Source organism: Microtus pennsylvanicus, chromosome 11, assembly GCF_037038515.1.
Source record: "Microtus pennsylvanicus isolate mMicPen1 chromosome 11, mMicPen1.hap1, whole genome shotgun sequence".
Lineage (NCBI taxonomy): Eukaryota > Metazoa > Chordata > Mammalia > Rodentia > Cricetidae > Microtus > Microtus pennsylvanicus.
Window position 1 is genome coordinate 464550 of NC_134589.1, and position 19179 is coordinate 483728.

Sequence of the window (19179 nt, forward strand, 5' to 3'; positions counted from 1 at the left end):
ACTCCCCAGACTGTCAAGCTGCTCAAGCAGAACAGGTAGTGACAATGGGGAGTCTCACCTGAAAGCTGGGGCATCACAAGGCACAAACTCTAAAATCTTTCCAGACAAGGGTCCTGCGGCACAAGCTGTGCCAGGCACTAGAGCAGAGGTAAGCTCTAGTCTCTAGTGGGCTAAGGCAACCCAGCTGCTTCAGCTCTCACATGGAAACTGGGACCAACCAACCATGGATTCAAAATGCTGGCAGTCACAACCCCTTAGCGGAAGCCACACTGTCTTCCTTCAGCTCTTTCCACCAGCTCAACTCCAGTCCATGAGTGATCATCCTCATTTCTCTCTAGAGACCCAACAACCACAGATGGCATATCTTCAACACACTCAGAGCAAATGAATGGCAACGTAGGACTTGGGCCCTTAACTGTCACTTCTCAAACACCATGTCACAGCTTAGAAAATCATCCTTGAACATGAAGAGGCCTCAGGGAGGTGTCACCAAGGAAAGCTTTAGTTTGGGCAGCCCAGAAGGAACCTGCCAGTGGACCCTAGGGCCCTGCACGTTCCCACTCTCTATACCTGCCACACTCAGCCGCCACACACAACTGGTCACAACACAAGCAAGCACTGTGTACACTGTAACTCTGGAGCTGGTCTGACACCAGAAGTAAACAAGGGAAAAGCATGGCCCTACTGGCCACCCTGACCACCATCTGGGACAGAGGCTGACCGCACCCTGCTGCCCACCTGTCCATCCACTATCTCACAGCACATAAAAAACAGCCCAGGTCTGCAAACTGTGAACTCACACAATCCAGGCCCAGATCATAAATCGCATGGGGATAATATGGAAGTTAGACCCTTTTCACTTTTAAAACGTCCACAGTGTCTATGTGAGGCTTTGTGCCTGTCCAGAAAGCAGCCAGGAGCAGAGGCCACAGCCATAAAACAGACAATGGCAACGACGCTTAAAGCATAATGGACCTCAAAGCACCTATACTTCCAGAGCACACTGAAATCAGAACTGCAGTGTGTGTGTGAGCAACAAAAGTTCAGAGGGTGTAGCTCAGGGGTAGACGCACTTGCCTTCCATAATTAAGACCTGGACTCACAGGCCCAAAACACACACAAAAGTAGATCGATGTCCAGAATAAGGAGCATGAGAAAGTCAAAGGGCAGTGAATTCAAAAGGATGGCAAAGGATTGTCATGACCTTTCGGGCAAACACCTCAAAAGAAGTTAGTATAGGTCAAAAAATAGAAACTTTTAGCCTAGCGGTGGTGGTGCATACCTTTGATCCCAGCACTCAGGAGGCAGAGGCAGGCAGATCCCTGTGAGTTGGAAGCCAGCCTGGTCTACAAGAGCTAGTTCCAGGACAGGCTCCAAAAACTACAGAGAAACCCTGTCTCGAAAAACCGAGAGAGAGAGAGAGAGGGAGAGAGAGAGAGAGAGAGACAGAGAGAGAGAGACAGAGAGAGAGAGACAGAGACAGAGAGAGAGAAGAGAGAAAAAACTTTTAGCGCTCCAGAGAAAGCTCAGCAGTTAAACGCACTTGCTGCTCTTGCAAAGGACCCAAGTTCAGTTCTCAGCACCCACATGACTGCTTACAACCACCTGAAATTCCAGTTCCAGAGGATCCAATACCCTCTTCTGGCCTCCATGGATACTGCATGCATGTGGTGCACATACAGATAAGCAGGCAGAACGTTCATACATATATGGAATTTTTCTAAGAAAAAAAATAAGTAAAAACTTGGAGTAGAACTATATCATGTAAAGAATGGAGTTTGTGGTTTAGAATCCTCCCACAAATAAAATCCTAGTAGAAAAATTAGTGACTTCATTACTGAATTCTAGCTAACATTCATGGAAAAAAATACCACCCTGCACAAATTCTGAGGAAATGCTTGCCAACTGGCTGTTTGAGGTCACTGTTACCCCAATACATAGCCAAGATTACAACAGAAAACTACAACCAACACCCATGGAATACAGATATAAAAACCCTTGAATGGACGTTAGCAAACTGACTCCAAAAGCAGTTTACAAGGACTTTACACCATGACCAAATGGAGTTTATCCTTCATCGGCAAGGAATGCAAGGCTAGTTTAATATCCAGTAATCCATTAGTGTACTATATAGCAAATTAACATAACAACAAATAAAAATACACGATTAGTTTCCTGATGAAAACTCAATAAATTGTAAAGGAGGAGGAGCCTTCTCAACCTTATAAAAGGCAGCTGTGGAGGCTGGAGAGAAAGGTCAGCAGTTAAAAGTATGTACTGCTCTTCCAGAGGACCCAAGTTCAGTTCCCAACACCCACATCAGGTAGCTTAAAACCACCTGTAACTCCAGGGGTCTAACAGCCTTTTGGGGCCTCCATAAGCATTGTACTCACATGACAAACTCTCATACAAACATACACATATACACATAATTTATAATTTAATATTTTAATATTAAATTTAATAATATTAAATGATTTGATTAATGTAATACAGAACAGAGAGGTGAGTAGCGGGGAGAAGGAGAACCAGAGACACACCAGCAGTCACATGTATAGGAACATGTCATTACCAAGCAGGGTTAGTCCTCGGGCAGTGGCAGGTTAGGGCCACCACTGACCAGCCTCACCCCATCACTAGGCCAGTGTCCAGCTGCCACTGATCCTGCCGCTGCCACAGAGGGCAGGAAAAACGGAGCTGCAGCGCTACCCACAGATTGCAAACAAGACGGTGCTTGGGGTCCTGGCAGGGTGGCTGGCACCAAGAGTAGAGAGATACACAGCAGCCTGGAGCTCTCAAAGGTCCTGTTCCCAGGCTATGTGACATCCATGATCGGTGCTTCTGCTGGACACCGTGTTGGCATCATGATCCACGCTGCCCACAGAGGACCAGGCTGATGTCCATGATCCAAGCTGTCGTTGGAAACTATGTTGATGTCCACAAATCATGCAGAAGTCATGATCCGTGGCACTGCCAGCTGCTATGGACAAGGAAGCTTCTTTTGCAGTGGTATCGATGACCACAGACTCATTACTGAGAATGAGAGACAGCCACGGAGCAAGAAGGAAAGAAACGTATATAAAATAGAGAAAAGTAAAGTTCAGAGACAAAAGGTAAATGGGATAATCTAAGTTAAGAAAAGCAGGCTAGAAACAAGTCAAACTAAGGCCAAGCATTCGTAAGTAAGAATAAGTCTCCATGTATTTATTTGGAGTTGGGTGGCGGGCACGCAAAGGGCAAAGAGTAAAAATAACCAACTACACAGAGTGAATTCCAGGACAGCCAGAGCTGTCCCGGGGGTGGGGGTGAGGGGCAACTATTCATGGAGCACCCAGGAAAATGAGGTAGAAAAATGAATATGGGATTTTGATTTTTTCATATAAAAGGCATCTCCACAACACTTAGGAGGCTGGAGCAAGAGACGAGGGCCACAAGTTCACAGCCAGCATGGGCTATACTTCATTTAAAAAAAAAATTTTTTTTTCACAGTACTTCAACCTTTCCAATGTTGATCAGTGCTTGCCCTGCCCTGGGGAGAATGACTCTCGGCTTCAGAGGAACTTGAGCCCTTGCACTGATTCATACACACGCCTCTCTTTTGAGGATGCATAAAATCGGAACTAACATAGAGCCACCTGCTTTTCTGAAAAGCATAGGCAGCACCAAGGCAATTATACCACCAACAGTTTGGAAAAAAACACCTCTCAACGCAGGAGGAGCAACCACGTCTGTTTTTGTTGTTCTAGAAACTAGCTCGGTGCAAGGTGCAAATGAAACGAGTTTCCCAGTAATCATCCTAAACCACCACCGCACCTTTCTACTGCTCCCCACCCAAGCTAGCTTCCCCTCCCTGGGGCATGTTCTCCAAGCCCTGTAAATCACAGGCTGAAGAGCCACACAGAAGCAAGTTCACCCTGCTGCCAAGCAAGAGGTGCTGGTTTGAGGCTCCCTGAAGGCACTGCCAAATTCAAGCCAAGAAAAACAACTCCACCCCAGGCCCTTGGAGAAAGGTCCCTGCACTGGAGCTCAGGTGTGGCTGTCACAGAAAATGCAAGGTCTCTGAGAAGCTCACCAATCTGGAACCTTGGGAACACTGACGGGCACTAGACCGAACTCAAAGTGCAGCATTAGGGTAGCAGGTTACCACGAGTAACCACTGGTCTCTCAGAAGGGTGCTGCTATACCCAGACCATCTCACAGATGGGACAAGGCGCGGGACAGACAACGATCCTCCTTAGCTCTGTCCTAACACTAAGAAAGCTCTCCGTCATGAAAAGCTTAGCAAACCAGTGATGCTAGAACTAGAAGGTGCTTTTAAACACATCACACAGGAAGTCGCCAAAACCCACACAGGCAACCCGAGGCTGAGCACCCAAGTCAGGTCCTTGTCTAAGCCAGAGGATCTACCCTCTCTGCCTCTCCGCCAAACGCAAAGGCATAAGAACAACAGGTCACCCCTGAAGGTCCTTCTTCCAGCACTAGGGGGGAAGAAACTCTTTCCACAAAGTAGAGTCTAGAAAACGGAGGCCTAGCACATCAACTGGCTTATAAAAATAAAGATGGGAAACATCTTGAAGGACTGTCTACCCCAAGAAGAACAGTACATTAGAAAGGGGGTGCTCAGATACAGGGCAGGACCCAGCCCCAGAAGCACCATCCTAGCCAGAGGCATCACCTGCCCAATAGGCAGGCTGCTGAAACTGACTGTCAATGTTGGGAATAAATAACTCATCAAAATCAGAGACGGTGTTTCCTACCATGTCTTCCCTCACAGCCCCAGCTCTTTGAGGGGTCCCATGGATGCCTTGGACATTTCTAGTTTGATGGCTCCCTAGATGGCAGTGCCTCTGGGCCACTTCTGAACTATGGGATCAGCCCAAATTCTCAGGATATAAACTACCCGCTGGGCGGTTTCAGGTCTGACCATAACCCAGAGGCAAGATTTCCAGAAAAGAGTGTTTCCTTACTAGAGAAACAAAGCCCCCTCTTCTAACACATAAATAAAAGAAATTATCCCATTAACAGAAGAATTTCAGAAAGTGAAAGCTAAAACATCAAGTTTGGGTTTGTTTGCTCATTTATATGAGACAGGATCTCCCTACAGAGCCGGATGACCTCAAACTCATGATCGTCCTGCCTCAGACAAGCATGTACCAGCACAGCCAGTTCTGGAGAATCAGTTCTTCCCAGCAACAAAAACACAATTACTCACTGCAACCTCCATGATCTGAAAAGAAAACTCACCAATAGGAAGGACCTTAGACAATAGGAAAATGGACCAATGTTAAGGGCGGATAACGCCAACCCCTCGAGTCTGTGTTATTGTCCTTATTTCAATTTCTAGTGCTTTTTAAGTAAAAATAACCATTCCTCAATACCTGAGGGATGTGGAAGAGTGTGGTAGCAGTCCTCCCACAGAGAGCACAGGACTGAGGGTGGCCCACCACCACGGAGCTTTCCAGGCTCAAAGGCAAGAGCCATGGGCACCTGGAGGAATGCCCAGTATGGCAGAGGCACCTGAAGTCAGAGACCAAAGCCCAAACTTCCCAATGCAGGCAAGGTCAGTACTGACTGGCCCCATGTGGAAGTGAGGGAAACAAAAGGAGGAAGGAAAGAAGCACAGGCAAGGAAAGGCTGAGGCGGTACCACAAAGACATGACACACGGAGGGGCAGTGGTACACACAGTGCCCGCAAAGCCAACAGGAGCCAGCGATGCCTTATGGCTGAGAGTATCAGACTGATCAAGAAGGGCGTTGTGGCACATGTCTACAATCCTGTCGGTCCAGAGCTGGAGTTAGGGGGATGAGTTAGCTCAAAGCAAGCCTGGATTCTACAAGAACTCTATGTCAAGAGCCCTCCAATGACTCCTCAGAACACAGCTCAGAATGCAGAGATCCTATACCCTCTGTCATAAAACAAAACAGCGGGGAGGTGTTGGGATAGAAGGCTTGTCTGGTGGGGCTAAGCCACTAGAATGACCTAGTCCAAAGGACAGACGATCTGTACACTGTCAGGACAAAGTGTCGACTGCCCAAAAGTTTTGAAAGAGGATACAGAGGGAACAATTTCAGGGAGCTGATACAGACATTTTGTTGTCCCACAGCGAGAGCATGACCTTCAGCCACAGAGGGCTGGCCAACCCACTGGCCACAAAGGACCCAGCTTCTCCAATGAACAGACATTGGCCAGCAGCCATACAGACGCTCAAGACTTCATCACCTGAGCTAACCAGTCCACACACAAACATGAGGACAGTGCCGGGTGCCCAGCTTGGAAAACTTGGTGTACTGATGACATACCGCCGTCCTCTGTGCACAGACGGCAGGAAGACCCCCAACCTGTCCTTAGCAGATCTTCCTTCTGAAGTGTCTCACTCCCTAGTCCCTTGAGGAGCGGCCTACTACATACAGAGAATGCTGTCTTCACCGTGGAACAGCACATAACTTCGGGGACCCCAACAACAAGGACGATAGTAAGGGCCTGTGAGCGGCAACTGCTCATCCGTTTCCCAGTCGCCCAGAACCGAAATAATCACGTAGAAATTATACTAATTTCAACACTGTTTGGCTACTGGATTCGGTTCCAGTTCCCAGCGCAGGCAGAGGACTGCGGATCACTAATCTTTCTGTGAATTCGCCCCCTATTAAGTAAACCTTTATTATACTCCATTCTGGGCTAGTGTGAGACTATTTTACATAACTTGCAACAAAGGCCCCGTGGAACTACTTCAAAGTAGGATGGCTTGCCCTACTATCAAAAGATAAAGACTTGTGCTGCTTGGGCACAGCAGACAGGACAGGCTTGAGTGAGGTCAAAACAGGCTAAGGAGCCACACTACAGGATGAGACGTGTGGGGTGGGAATAAGGCATCATAGAGGGGTGGCTGGAAAGCCAGGTGATGCTCTGGACAAGACAAAGGAGACGAGAGAACCAAACAACACAGCAGGCATAGAAGTCACAGGCAGAGACAGTCTTGGTCTCTGAGTCTCTGTCTCTCTTCCTCTCTCATACACCCACCACCACCACCTCCACCACCACCGCTACCGCCAACATCTCTACCACCACCACCTCCACCACCACCACCACCACCACCACCACCACCGCCACCGCCAACACCTCTACCACCAACACCTCCACCACCACCACCACCACCGCTACCACCACAACCTCCACCACCACCTCCACCACCACCACCACCACCACCACCGCCACCGCCAACACCTCTACCACCACCACCGCTACCGCCAACACCTCCACCACCACCACCACCACCGCTACAGCCACCACCTCTACCACCACCACCACCACCACCACCACCACCGCTACCGCCAACACCTCCACCACCACCACCACCACCACCACCACCACCGCCAACACCTCTACCACCACCACCGCTACCGCCACCACCTCTACCACCACCACCGCTACTGCCAGCCAACACCTCTACCACCACCACCGCTACCACCAACACCTCCACCACCACCACCACCACCGCTACTGCCAGCCAACACCTCTACCACCACCACCGCTACCGCCAACACCTCCACCACCACCATCAGGCTTCCACTTTACAAGGCTAAGGAGGACAACAGGCGTGAGGTGAGACTGTGACTCCAGAGATGTCTCAAGTGCACCCACAGAATGAGGGCTCTAAACAAGGACAGAGAGCAGGAAACAAGGATCAAGGGCAAAGCAGAGATGGGGTGTCAACAGCCAAGGCCTGAGGGAAGCTTGTAAGAAGGAAGGCCAAGGAAAGTATGGGCAACCAGATATCAACATCTGTCCACGGGCCAGGTCAGAGGAAAGAGGCGGGTGGAGTTGTGAAGTATTCAAATGGCCTGCCACAGAAGTCACAGCCAAGGCTAAAGGGGGGTGTGGGGTGCACCAGCTCTTCAGCCTCCAGCAGTAACCCAGCTCACACCAGCACAGGAATAAGGAGGATGAGGCCTGTGACCTACAAAGTCCCTCCCCTGCACTGCCGGCATGTACAGACATGTTCCTACGGGGCTCACCTATGTAAAATGCTGAGCTACATGAAATTAGATAGAGCGAGAACGTGCAGCTCACAGCCTAACACAGGAACTTATTCCCCTGAATTTACAGACACGCAGCACTCAGTGCTCGATCCCCACACTGTCATACATTTTCTCCACCCCAAAACCCGACTTTTGGGGCTAGCAAGATGGCTCAGTGGGAAAAGGCCCTTGCTGCTGTCAGGACTGCGTTCAATTCCTGGGATTCTTTCGACGAAAGGAGAGAATTTTTTCTGCAAGTTGGCCTCCACGTGAGTGCTATGTCACACACACCACACCCACAAAATATATAAAAATAAATAGAACAAAAAGAAAAGCTACCCTGAGCATCAAGGCAGAACCATCCAGACACTCTGCCCTTCGCATACTGAGCATCTCCAGACACCAGAAGCCCCCCCAAAAGAAGCCAAAGTCCAAAAAATCATAATAGGCTAAGTTCTGTCTAAAGAGCCTGCCGGGTACCGATCAGTCTCCACACAGTTCTAAGGCAAGAAAAGTTTGTCAGCCAAGTACCACACCTATGCCTCAGGCCACTAGGAGAGATGAAATCAAAAACAGCTAAAGCCTATTGAGAGGCCACAGCCAGGACAGCTTGGTCAGGCGACTGAAGGCCCAGGCAGAGCCAAGTCCAGGACACTGGTCTCTCATGCCTGTCCACGCAGGCAATCCAGTCAACAGTCACTTGTACCCAGGCACCTGACCTCTTTCATCCTTTAAACCACAACCACATGTAAGAAAAGACACCGTGTCTACTGGTGGCTGCCACATAGCAGCCTGGAATGGGCCTGTAGATCCTGGTGCCCTCAGCTTTCTTGAGGGTTTTTTTTTTTTGGTTGTTTTTTTGTTTGTTTTGATTTGGTTTGTTTTGGTTTTTGGGGACAGGGTTTCTTTGTTGTCCTTGGTTGTCCTAGAAGTGGCTCTGCAGACCAGGTTGGCCTCCTGTACTTTTGTGAGTTTTAATACTACTGTTTATGAGGTTGCTGGGTTTGGGTAGAATTTTGTGGGTTTTTTGTTTTGTTTTGTTTTGTTTTTTTTCAGTTCTGAGTAAAAAACCCAGGGCTTCAAGAATGCTAGCTAAACAAGTTACTGAGCTATTCCCCCAAACCATATTGTAGTAAGAATTCTACCTTTAGACAATAGTAAAATAAACCTTGAATTTTATTTGTTCTTTGTTTTGTTTTTTGTTTTTCGAGGCTGTTTCTCGGTGTAGCCCTGGCCATCCTTGAACTCTCTCCGTAGACCTGGCTGGCCTCAAACTCAGAGATCCACCTGCCTCTGCGCAGAGCTGAGTGGTGTGGCATGTGCCACCGTGCCTGGATAACTTAAAGAATTTAAAAATGGGAAAAATAAGAAAACTTCACTGTGAAGGAGAGATACGGTGCTAACAGACGGTAAACAAAAGAGCATCTCCTGCTACCAATCAACACAGGCAGGACCTTCCCTGCCAGCAGCCTGTTTGGGAACAGAAGTTCCTACACCATCATGGCCACCGCAGGAAAAGCAGAGAAGCCACAGTAGTTAGAAACTCCGAATCTGAGGGAAACCCACAAATACATTTTTAATTTTATTTAACACTTTAATTTTATTTAAATTATGTTTTCCATTCTCAAATGTTCTTATAAGTACTTATATTATAAATACTCCAGAGTAAAGGGGCCTTCCAGAGAGTGAAGTCGCTCTTGTTTCGGTCCTCCGGGAGTTAAGAATCGACGCAGCAAGAGGGCTATGCTTCGAGGGAAATAAAATCAATCCTAGTTTCGATGTGACTTGTTCAGGGTTCACCTGTTTCGCCTAACCCACACTAATGAACAGGTGGATAAAAATGAAGCCAAGTGCATCAAAGGAAACATGCAATCCTGAAGCACAATACACCTGCAAGTTTCATCATGCACAGGACACCCAGCCCTCTGCCTTCAGGTCTGACAAGCCCATGGTGAAACTGCTCCACCCACTAAGTGTAACTTCCTCCTGCCCTGGAGCCAGACCAGACCCAAGTGACCCTCCAAATGAGAGAAGAAAAGCCGAGTGGGAGACCGGGGAGACGCCGCTGCCCCAAGCAGCAGGACTTCGGGCTTCTGGGAGGCCGAGTCAGGCACTGCGAGCCCAAGGCAAGAGACCACCACGGCTGCTGATCCACGGTTTCATTCGTCCACTTCCCGGGATTTCAGGTGTCTGCGTCAGACAATTGCTCACCATCCTCAGGGCAAATCTCTCTAGATAGAGCAGAGGTACAGATGCCAAACCACCACGGCACTCTGCCCCAACAGCAGAGATCTGGGTCTCATCTTCCCCTCCCTGCCAACACACCCAGCTGGGGGTGGGGGGGGGTAGGAGACAACTTTTCTAAGCCTCTGGGAACCCTTTTTACACCTCGGGAGGAAGGAAAGAGAGAATTTCTCTCCCTCAACACTGGAATTTGAAGATGTTCGAATAAAAGGCACACACGTCTAACTGGCTTAAGTCACTAAAAGGAATCTCAACCCACTGGCATAACTGGCAAGGAATGAACAGCAACTGGGCCTCAAGTATCTGAGCGCAATCTAATGCTCGATGCACGCCCCAAATGAGAAAGGAGAAATAGAAAACTTGGGAGCCACACAGAGACAAGAAACAGGTGATCACTCTGGCAGGACCTCCAGTGAACCTTCGGTTAGAGCCCAGCAGGTTGGAGTCTACAGCCCCTACACAGGAATCCCTGCTTACCCTGCCAGCCGCATCTCTATTGCCATGGGCAGATCAGAGAAACTCCTGAGCCAGGCTGGCAAGTAGTTAGCTATAGATCCCAAAGCCCCTCAGAAATGCAGAGTGCTGGCTAGGTGTAGTGATACGTACACATAACCCTTGTATTTACAAGACTGAAGCTAACCTGAGCTGTAAAGCAAGATCTTTCTCACCTAAACCCAGAAAGAATGCAGACAGCTGAACAAAACCAGTCTAAAATCAATCCCCTGAGATTAATCGTGTCTGCCCTCCTGTGTGCCACATATACATGCTAGACAGGTCAGACTCTAGCTACATTGTCAGACCTTCCTGTATTTTCTTGACCTAAAACTTTTCAACAAGACTCATGCCAAGCCAGAGGTGTTGACATACACCTGGAATCCTAGCACTCAGGAGGAAGAGGCAGGAGTATCAACACAAGTTCAAAGTCAGCCTGGTCTACAAATTCCAGGCAAACCGGGACTACATAGTAAAACATGCCTCATTTTTAAAAAGCATAGGAAGCCAGGTATGGTGGCGCACACCTTTAATCCCATCGCTCAGGAAGCAGAGGCAGGTGGATCTCTGAGTTTGAGGGCAGCCTGGTCTACAGAAGAAGTTCTAGGACAGCCAGGGCTACACAGAGAAACCTTGTTTCCAAAAACAAAAAGAAGTTAAAACCGGGTGGGGGCTAGGGGGGTATGGGGGGGGACGCGGACACACACGACAGGGACCACGATCACAGCAGGTAGGGCAGGGCAGCAGAGAGATGGCTCAGTTGGTCATCAAACCTGAAGACTGAGTTCAAACCCCGGAAGCACATGGTGGACACAAGGAACAGTTATTCTGGAATCTTTTATCATTATTATTACTGTTGCTGCTGCTGGGCTCGAAAGAGAGCTCAACAATTAAAAGCACTTGAATCACCACAAACACACTGTGGTGCATGCACCTGTGCACACACACAGCAAACAGAAGTAGGAATAAAATGCTTTTAAATATTAATGCCAAAATATCAAGAATCTATTTACATCCAAATCGTTCAAATTAACCATTTCTGTCTACTTCGTCACCAGTTACCTAAGACACAAATGCATACTACCTACCGTGATTTATAAATCAATCATGGGGGGGCACACAGATGTGACCTCTGCATCCTTCCCCCCTCCCTCCTCATGCTACCCTTCAGGGTAGGTCACTGCTTGTACCAACCGCTACTGCAATCAAAATGAAAATCACAATAAACCCTCTCCATACAGCTAGAGCAAAGCCTCTAGAGGTGTGGGCTATCCATCTGTACTCGCAAATCCCAAAGATATCTGCCATAATTTTTAAAAAACACTTCAAAGACAAAATATGACCTAAAAAAAACTATTAGGGACTGGGTAAACCTAGATGGTTCAGTGCTTGCCTAGCATGTTTAAGGGTCTTTGTCTGACAACCCAGCACTACCAGAGAGAGAGAAAAAAACACTATGAGCTGAAACACTATCTGCTGAGTTAAATATCTATTATCACACGCATTAGAGAAAATTACTGCTACATACCCAAGAGAATTGTAAACATAAATTTAAACACGCACACACACACACACACAAATAAAAAGAAAACTCTTATGTTCCCTGTAGCACTAATCACAACCAACCACATAATGAAACATTGACCACAAAAAAGGAGTGAAGGAGTGGAGGACTGACACACGCCACAGGATGGACAGACCTACGGACACTGTGCTCAGTGAAAGAAGCCTCTTCATGAGTCTAAACATGTAAACTAAAAGCCACATCCACAGACGGATGCAGGTCAGGAACCACGGGTGCCATGGAGTGGTGTGGTATGTGGAGTGACAGACTGAAGGGAGACAGTGGTTACTGCACACCTCTGTGGACAAACAAAACAAAGGAAGAGCCAGTCCTCATAGCAAGCAAATCACATTTCGGTTTGCACAGGACATAAACATCTCATTTTCCCAGGTTTCCTTCCTACGTGTTTTGAAGGGCAGCCCTCTGAAGGAACAGCAACACAACTGGAAATGAGGAGATCAAGCATTTCTCGCTCCCACAGCTAAGATGCACACACAGCTGCACAGGCAGAGGCAGGGGGTCCTGAGAGTCTCTACTCATCTTCCTATCCCCAAGTCCACGTCCCTTTCCCAAGGTTTCGGGCACCTGGCCCTGGCACCTCCCACCCTGCCTCAGGACCTGTGTAAAAATGTGCAGACAGCCAAACCCCAGATGCCAGTATGGCTGGTTGCCTTCAAACTTCCCCAAAGGATCCTGTTTCCTCTGCCTCAAAGACAAGGACAAGAACTACTCTCAAATCTCAGCCAGTGTAGTAAAAGAAAGTCAAGAAGACATGTCTGGCCCTGGAGCCTACAGTCCAGAAGATCATCTGCAACCCTCCAATCCATGCCCTCCTCCTGAATGCTGACTCTCAATACCGGGGCCTCAGAAGGCCGCTGTGACCTCGTAAACACTAACCCTAGTAACAGCATTAGAGGCACTGTAACCTTCTGAACACTGAGCATCAAAACCAAACAAAGTCTTAGAAGTCCATCTGTGACCTCCTGAGTACTGGTGCAGGAGCTTCCTAGCCTTGTTCACAGGATTTCACACTAGAGCTTTCTTCTTGTCAGTACTAAAAAGCCATATAGAAGAAGACCAGCAATAGTAGGTCAGGCACAACGGGCTTCTCGAGACAGGTCCCAGACTCTGTATTTAAACTCAGATACTAGAAACTTCGGATTAACCCAGTAATTCAAACAGGATCAGATTTCAAGCCTTCTGCCTCGTTCACAAGGGCTGGCGTCACTGACTGCTTTAGTCAACGAAACTAAGCAAAACCCGCAAGAACACGGCTGCAGTTCTACAGACACCACTGCCCCCTAGTGGTGATGCGCACTTCATCGGCTTTCTCCTGTTAGCCGCCACTCCTGGTCAGCCTCAAACACTAAACACCGCAGTAGAAGATGAAACCACACTTCTGTGATGCAAACAAACCCCACCATGCTCCAGTCGCTGGAACCTAGAGTCACTGGAGCCAACAGTTTGGGGATGAACCATCAGTTTGGAAACACAGTCCCACAGATCCACAAGCTGTCCCTGGTGCTTACCAGGGCCTGAAGCATCCCGTCCATGACAATGACACCCTCGATGGTCTGGAAGGAGGAGTGGGCCAAGGTACACAGGCTCCAGTCCAGAAAACTGGCCATCTTTCTCTGCTTGACATCAGGACGTACGATAAACCTGCAGAGGAACACAAACACATGAGGAGCTCAACAGGACTCCAGTGCTGAACTCAGCCACATCCCAGCAACCACCACACACTTTTCCTCCCAGTCACCTTGTACCCCTAAGCAGGGCAGCTGCCTACATACATGGTGCTCTCTCTAGCGAACCAAGGCCCTGACCATCATGGTCCAGCAGCTGATTTCCCACCAGGCTCTCTCACGAAGTTACTCACAGGCCTCACCACCTTCCCGCCTTCCCTCCTGGGACAACTCATCCAGCAGCTTCACAAATCAATGGACACCTTTATCCCCACCGTGGCAGGGAACATCTTCCTACTTCACAGCTCCGTTTCCTTCCAAGTGTATCCCTTAACCTCAAGATAAATCCTCCAAAACCTCATCCGACAGCCAATCTAACCCAAGGACCTCTCTACCACAGCCTTTATGGGTCACATAACTTCCACCTCATGCTACGCATGCCTGGTTCCTTCCACCCAACGTCCAGCTGACAATGTGAGCCCAGACCTCTGGTTCTGTGACTCTAAACGGGTCCGATAATGAAAAAAACAAGCAAGGTTCTGCCCTCTCAGGGCTGATGCCAAGAGAGAAGGCAGCCCAAAGGTGTAACCCCAAAGAAAGAAACCAGAAGACAAACTTCAGAGGGGGAACAGATGACGCTACCTTCCCAAAGAAGGCTCACAGGCTCACAGACAAACCTCGAGGGCTTGCAAAGGAGAGCTGGACAAGGAAGGACACCACCCAGGTGAGAAAACTCTCTATCAGGGGAAATGGAGCTAAGAGGAAATTAAGTATAACGACCAGGGACCGAAGGAAAGAGGAAAGTGGTTTACGGAGGTCATGCTTAGGAGGCGGGAGGAGTAATTAGTCCTTCAGTGGGACAGAATGCACTTTCCTTCCCAGAATTCCCACTTCCTAGTGCAGTGCCTACAAGCCACCACGGGGTTCCACTGGGTAGGCTGCTTCTCTGGATCCTGACTCAGAAAGGTGTCACTTTTCCCTTTTCTTCTTTTCTGTCTTTCGGTGCTGGCCAGAGCTGACGTAGGCCTTTTTTGGTATTTTGGGTTTCCTTACTTTTGTTAAAACTCCTCTTCCCTGCCAAGTGGTGTCTGCAGCAGACAGGGAACAAATACAGAGACCCACAGCCAGGCATTCTGCAGAGACAGAAACCTCAGAACACTCCATCAAATCAATCACATCAGAGCTCAGGGAACCCCAAGCAAGGGGATGTGGAAAGCTGTAATATCCAGAGGATATTAATCGCAGCACTCAGGAGACAGAGGCAGGCGGATCTCTGTGAGTTCAAGGCCAGCCTGGTCTACAAGAGCTAGTTCCGGGACAGGCTCCAAAGCTACAGAGAAACCCTGTCTTGGAAAAAAAAAAAAAGTTACCATCTGGACTGTAGTTCAGGACGCTCTCTGTTTCCTGGTGCACATAAGCCACCTCCCACCACAGCGAATGGAGCTACTCAGTGTCTCGCTCGCGGGGAGGTTACAGTCGCAGCAGTGCAACCAATACAGACACCAACTACATGTTTTAAATGATCAAGACACACTCGGTCCAGCCCAGAGCAGGTATTCTCCAGGCTGTCTGGCACACCCGGGGCCCAAGAGAGGCCCAAGATTTGCACCCCTTAGGGTCTATCCACAGAGAGCAACCCAGATACCAAAACAGGCTTTCGTCATATTTTCATAATTAGAGATGACAGAAGCAATCAGCCAGTGGTTAAAAATAAAAAATAGAAAAGTACGGTGCTACCTTGTGAGACTGTGCTACATATGTTCAACTTAATAACAGCAATGAAAGCCGAGCAGTGTTGGTGCACACCTTTAATCCCAGCACTCGGGAGGCAGAGGCAGGCGGATCTCTGGGAGTTCCAGGCCAGCCTGGCCTATAAACCGATTCCAGGATAGTCAGAGTTGTTACACAGAAAACTGTCTCGAGCCGGGCGGTGGTGGCGCACGCCTTTAATCCCAGCACTCGGGAGGCAGAGGCAGGCGGATCTCTGTGAGTTCGAGACCAGCCTGGTCTACAAGAGCTAGTTCCAGGACAGGCTCCAAAACCACAGAGAAACCCTGTCTCGAAAAACCAAAAAAAAAAAAAAAAAAAAAAAAAAAAAGAAAACTGTCTCGAAAAACCTAATACTGATAATAATGACAATGATAATAATAACAGCACTTTTTGAAAAAGACAAAAATGCCATATGTGTCACTAGAATTCATCTGTAGGATTTTTCTAATACTTCTGTTCCAAATTTCCTTCTTCATGAAATATGCCTTGCTTTATCTTTTTCTTTGGTACTTTTTTTCTTTAGAGAGAGTATCATTATGTAGCCTAAGATGGCCTCCAAAGTTCACGAGATTGTCCTGCGTCACCCTCTCCAGTCCAGACATCATGTCCAGTAGTCCCTGCATATATAAACAGAAAACAGGAGCTACTTTTTCAGACTGATGCCATCAAGAGTAAATCTGGGAGCTGAAGGCTTGGCTCGGTGACTAAGGGCACTGGCTGGGGCTGGAGAGATGGCTCAGAGGTTAAGAGCACTGACTGCTCCTGAGTCCCAGCAACCATCTGATGGCACACAAAATGAGATCTGGTGCCCTCTTCTGGCAGGAATGTATGCAGGAACACTGCATATATAACAAATCTTTAAAAAAAAATAGAATGCTGGACTTTCTTCCAGATGTCCTGGATTCAATTTCCAGCAGCCACATGGTGGCTAACAACCATAAGTAACTCCAGTCCCAGGGGATCCAGTGTTCTCTTCTGGCCTCCAAGGGCTCTGTTTGCGCATGGTACACAGACATACATGCAGGCAAAATACCCATATATATTGAAAAATTATATATATGTACAATTTATGAAAAAAAATTTTAAAGAGTAAAGCTCTATTATCCTCCTTGTCTTTATTTTTTTTTCTTGTTTTGTTTTGTTTTTCAAGACAGAGTTTAACAGTGTAGCTTTCTCTAGTTAGCCTAGAAATCTCGGTATTAACCAGGCTGACCTTGAACTCACAAAGGTAGTCTGAGTGCTAGGATTAAATCACAAGTCACCCAGCCTGGTGAAGGCGTAAGTCACAAAAAATGCCACACCAATTTGGGTGATATTTATTTAAAGGGGAAAAACTTACAGATCACTGTCCCAGGCAACAGTCCTCTACGCGACCAGGAGTCTAGTCGCCGGCGGAGCAGGAAGTGAAGAGAGCGAGGAGAGGGAAGTGGCTGCTTTTTTAAAGGGAGAGAGACCACGCCCTAATGGGCTGGTATCTCAGCGGCTATTGGCTGGAGGAGTGGGAGGACCTCCCGCAACACCTCCCCCTTCTGTTTAAATAAGAGAGTTCTAAACCTACTATGAAATTATATACAATAAGTACAAATATCCTATTCTAACTAGCTTAGGTCTTGTATAATAAATAACTTGGCCAAGTCATGAGAGAAAGTAACTACATTTATATAGTCTTCAACCCCATCAAAGATCTGAGAAGGGAAATAATGTTACCTGGGTAATTAGGAAGTTCAGTAAAACAACTTCCAAAACATGCATCAAATCACAGAGACAACTAGCTACCTAGGCAATCACCCAAAGTCACATTAGCAGCGTTGAAGCAACCAACTTTGGCTAAGGCCTAACATACCTGACACACCATTTTCAAAGGCAAGCAACTTTCAAAACTATCTTACCCTGTCTTGGCAGGATAAGACAGCCCTGTTTTATCCATTGATGCATGCTCTGTATCTTTGTCAGTGGTTGAGGTATGGGCATTTCTTTGCCCCAAGGCCAGTTCTGCCAAAAAGAAATGCTCCAGGTGGAGTGTCTTTGGTGCTCAACATTCTCTCGGGAATAGAGTGGTGTTGCCAGGAGCAATTGTGTCTTACTACCACAAAACTCTGAGTTAGATTAAAGGCCATTTTCTACAGCTCTTTGAAGAAGTTGAAGATTATCTATCTATACTGAGTATAATCTCTATATATCTAAAGAACCTGATTAGTCTAATTATAAATGACAAACTTAGATGACTATTAGTCTATATAATTCTCAATATCTATCTAACTTAAAGACTAAGACAATAAACGACTGTGAAACAAATGAGGACAATGACCTCCAAATATAAACAATGTACAAATATACATTGCAGTAGGTAAATATATATCAATACACAAATATTATATAAGTATCTTAATCAGAGGTAGAAATGTACACTGCAATATGGTAAATATATACAATATATATATATCAATACAATATATGTCAATACATAAAAAATGTTTTAAACAGAGGTAGAAACATGAATGCATACAATAGTCAATACAATTTAACTTTGTATCAATATACAAGAATCTATATCAATATATTTGTCTAACAACAGTAACTCACAATTACAAATCTATTATCCCATCATCCCTCTTTTTTTTTTTTTTTTCAAAATGATCCCTGAGCGTATAAAATTTCTCCCCCAACCCTCAATCGTATACTAATTATAATCAACCCCTAAATGATGTCCCTAAACCCAAGGGCAAACTTTACTGGGAGAGGGGACGTCGTCCTCTAAAATTACTTCCAGCTGTCATAGGGGCGACGTTCTTTCTGGGGGATCCTGTGAAAGTAAAATGATGGTTAAATTTCAAGATCAATGTCTTTTAAAATTGCCAATAGTCTCTGAGTATTTTGTGCAGGTCTGGCCAAAATGTTGTATAAGATGTGCACCATTTCAGCTAACCAAGTTGGAACTGTCTTGTGCAGCTGGTACCCAAAGCAGGTCTTGTTGTAGCGCTATCAGTATCATGACGTCATATCAACCAGGTGGAGTTGTTGTTGTGGGGCCCCATCTTCTTCCTGGAAACTTCAAATGTCACTTCGGGAAAAACTCATTGTTCATTGTGAAAAACTTAAACATTAATCATATAGACATATATATACATACATATATATATTCAATAAAAGGCATGATATATATATTCAATGAAAAGTATGATAGATATGAAGAAAAGCAAAGATGTTTTCTAAACTCATATTTCTTTCTGTCCCATATCATGGCTCCTGACATGAGACAGAAACTCCAGAAACTCTGGGTTTTTCTCTTATTAACAGGCTTGGAATTGGAGAAGGACTGAGCCAGAGTCCAACTTCAAAACCAGCTTTATAAATTTAGAAATATGGTTTAATATTACTTACACAACCCTTTCAGTTTTCTTGATATTT

At 46.8% G+C, this 19179-nt stretch overlaps 1 protein-coding gene across 1 annotated transcript in view; it reads right to left on the reverse strand.

The window, feature by feature from the left end:
* Tbcd (tubulin folding cofactor D) overlaps positions 1-19179 on the reverse strand; it is a 162197-nt gene that overhangs the window by 121641 nt on the left and 21377 nt on the right. Inside the window, exon 7 of the mRNA XM_075989722.1 lies at positions 13846-13978. Within this exon, the coding sequence (XP_075845837.1) occupies positions 13846-13978 (133 nt within the window). The remainder of the gene's footprint in view (positions 1-13845; positions 13979-19179) is intronic.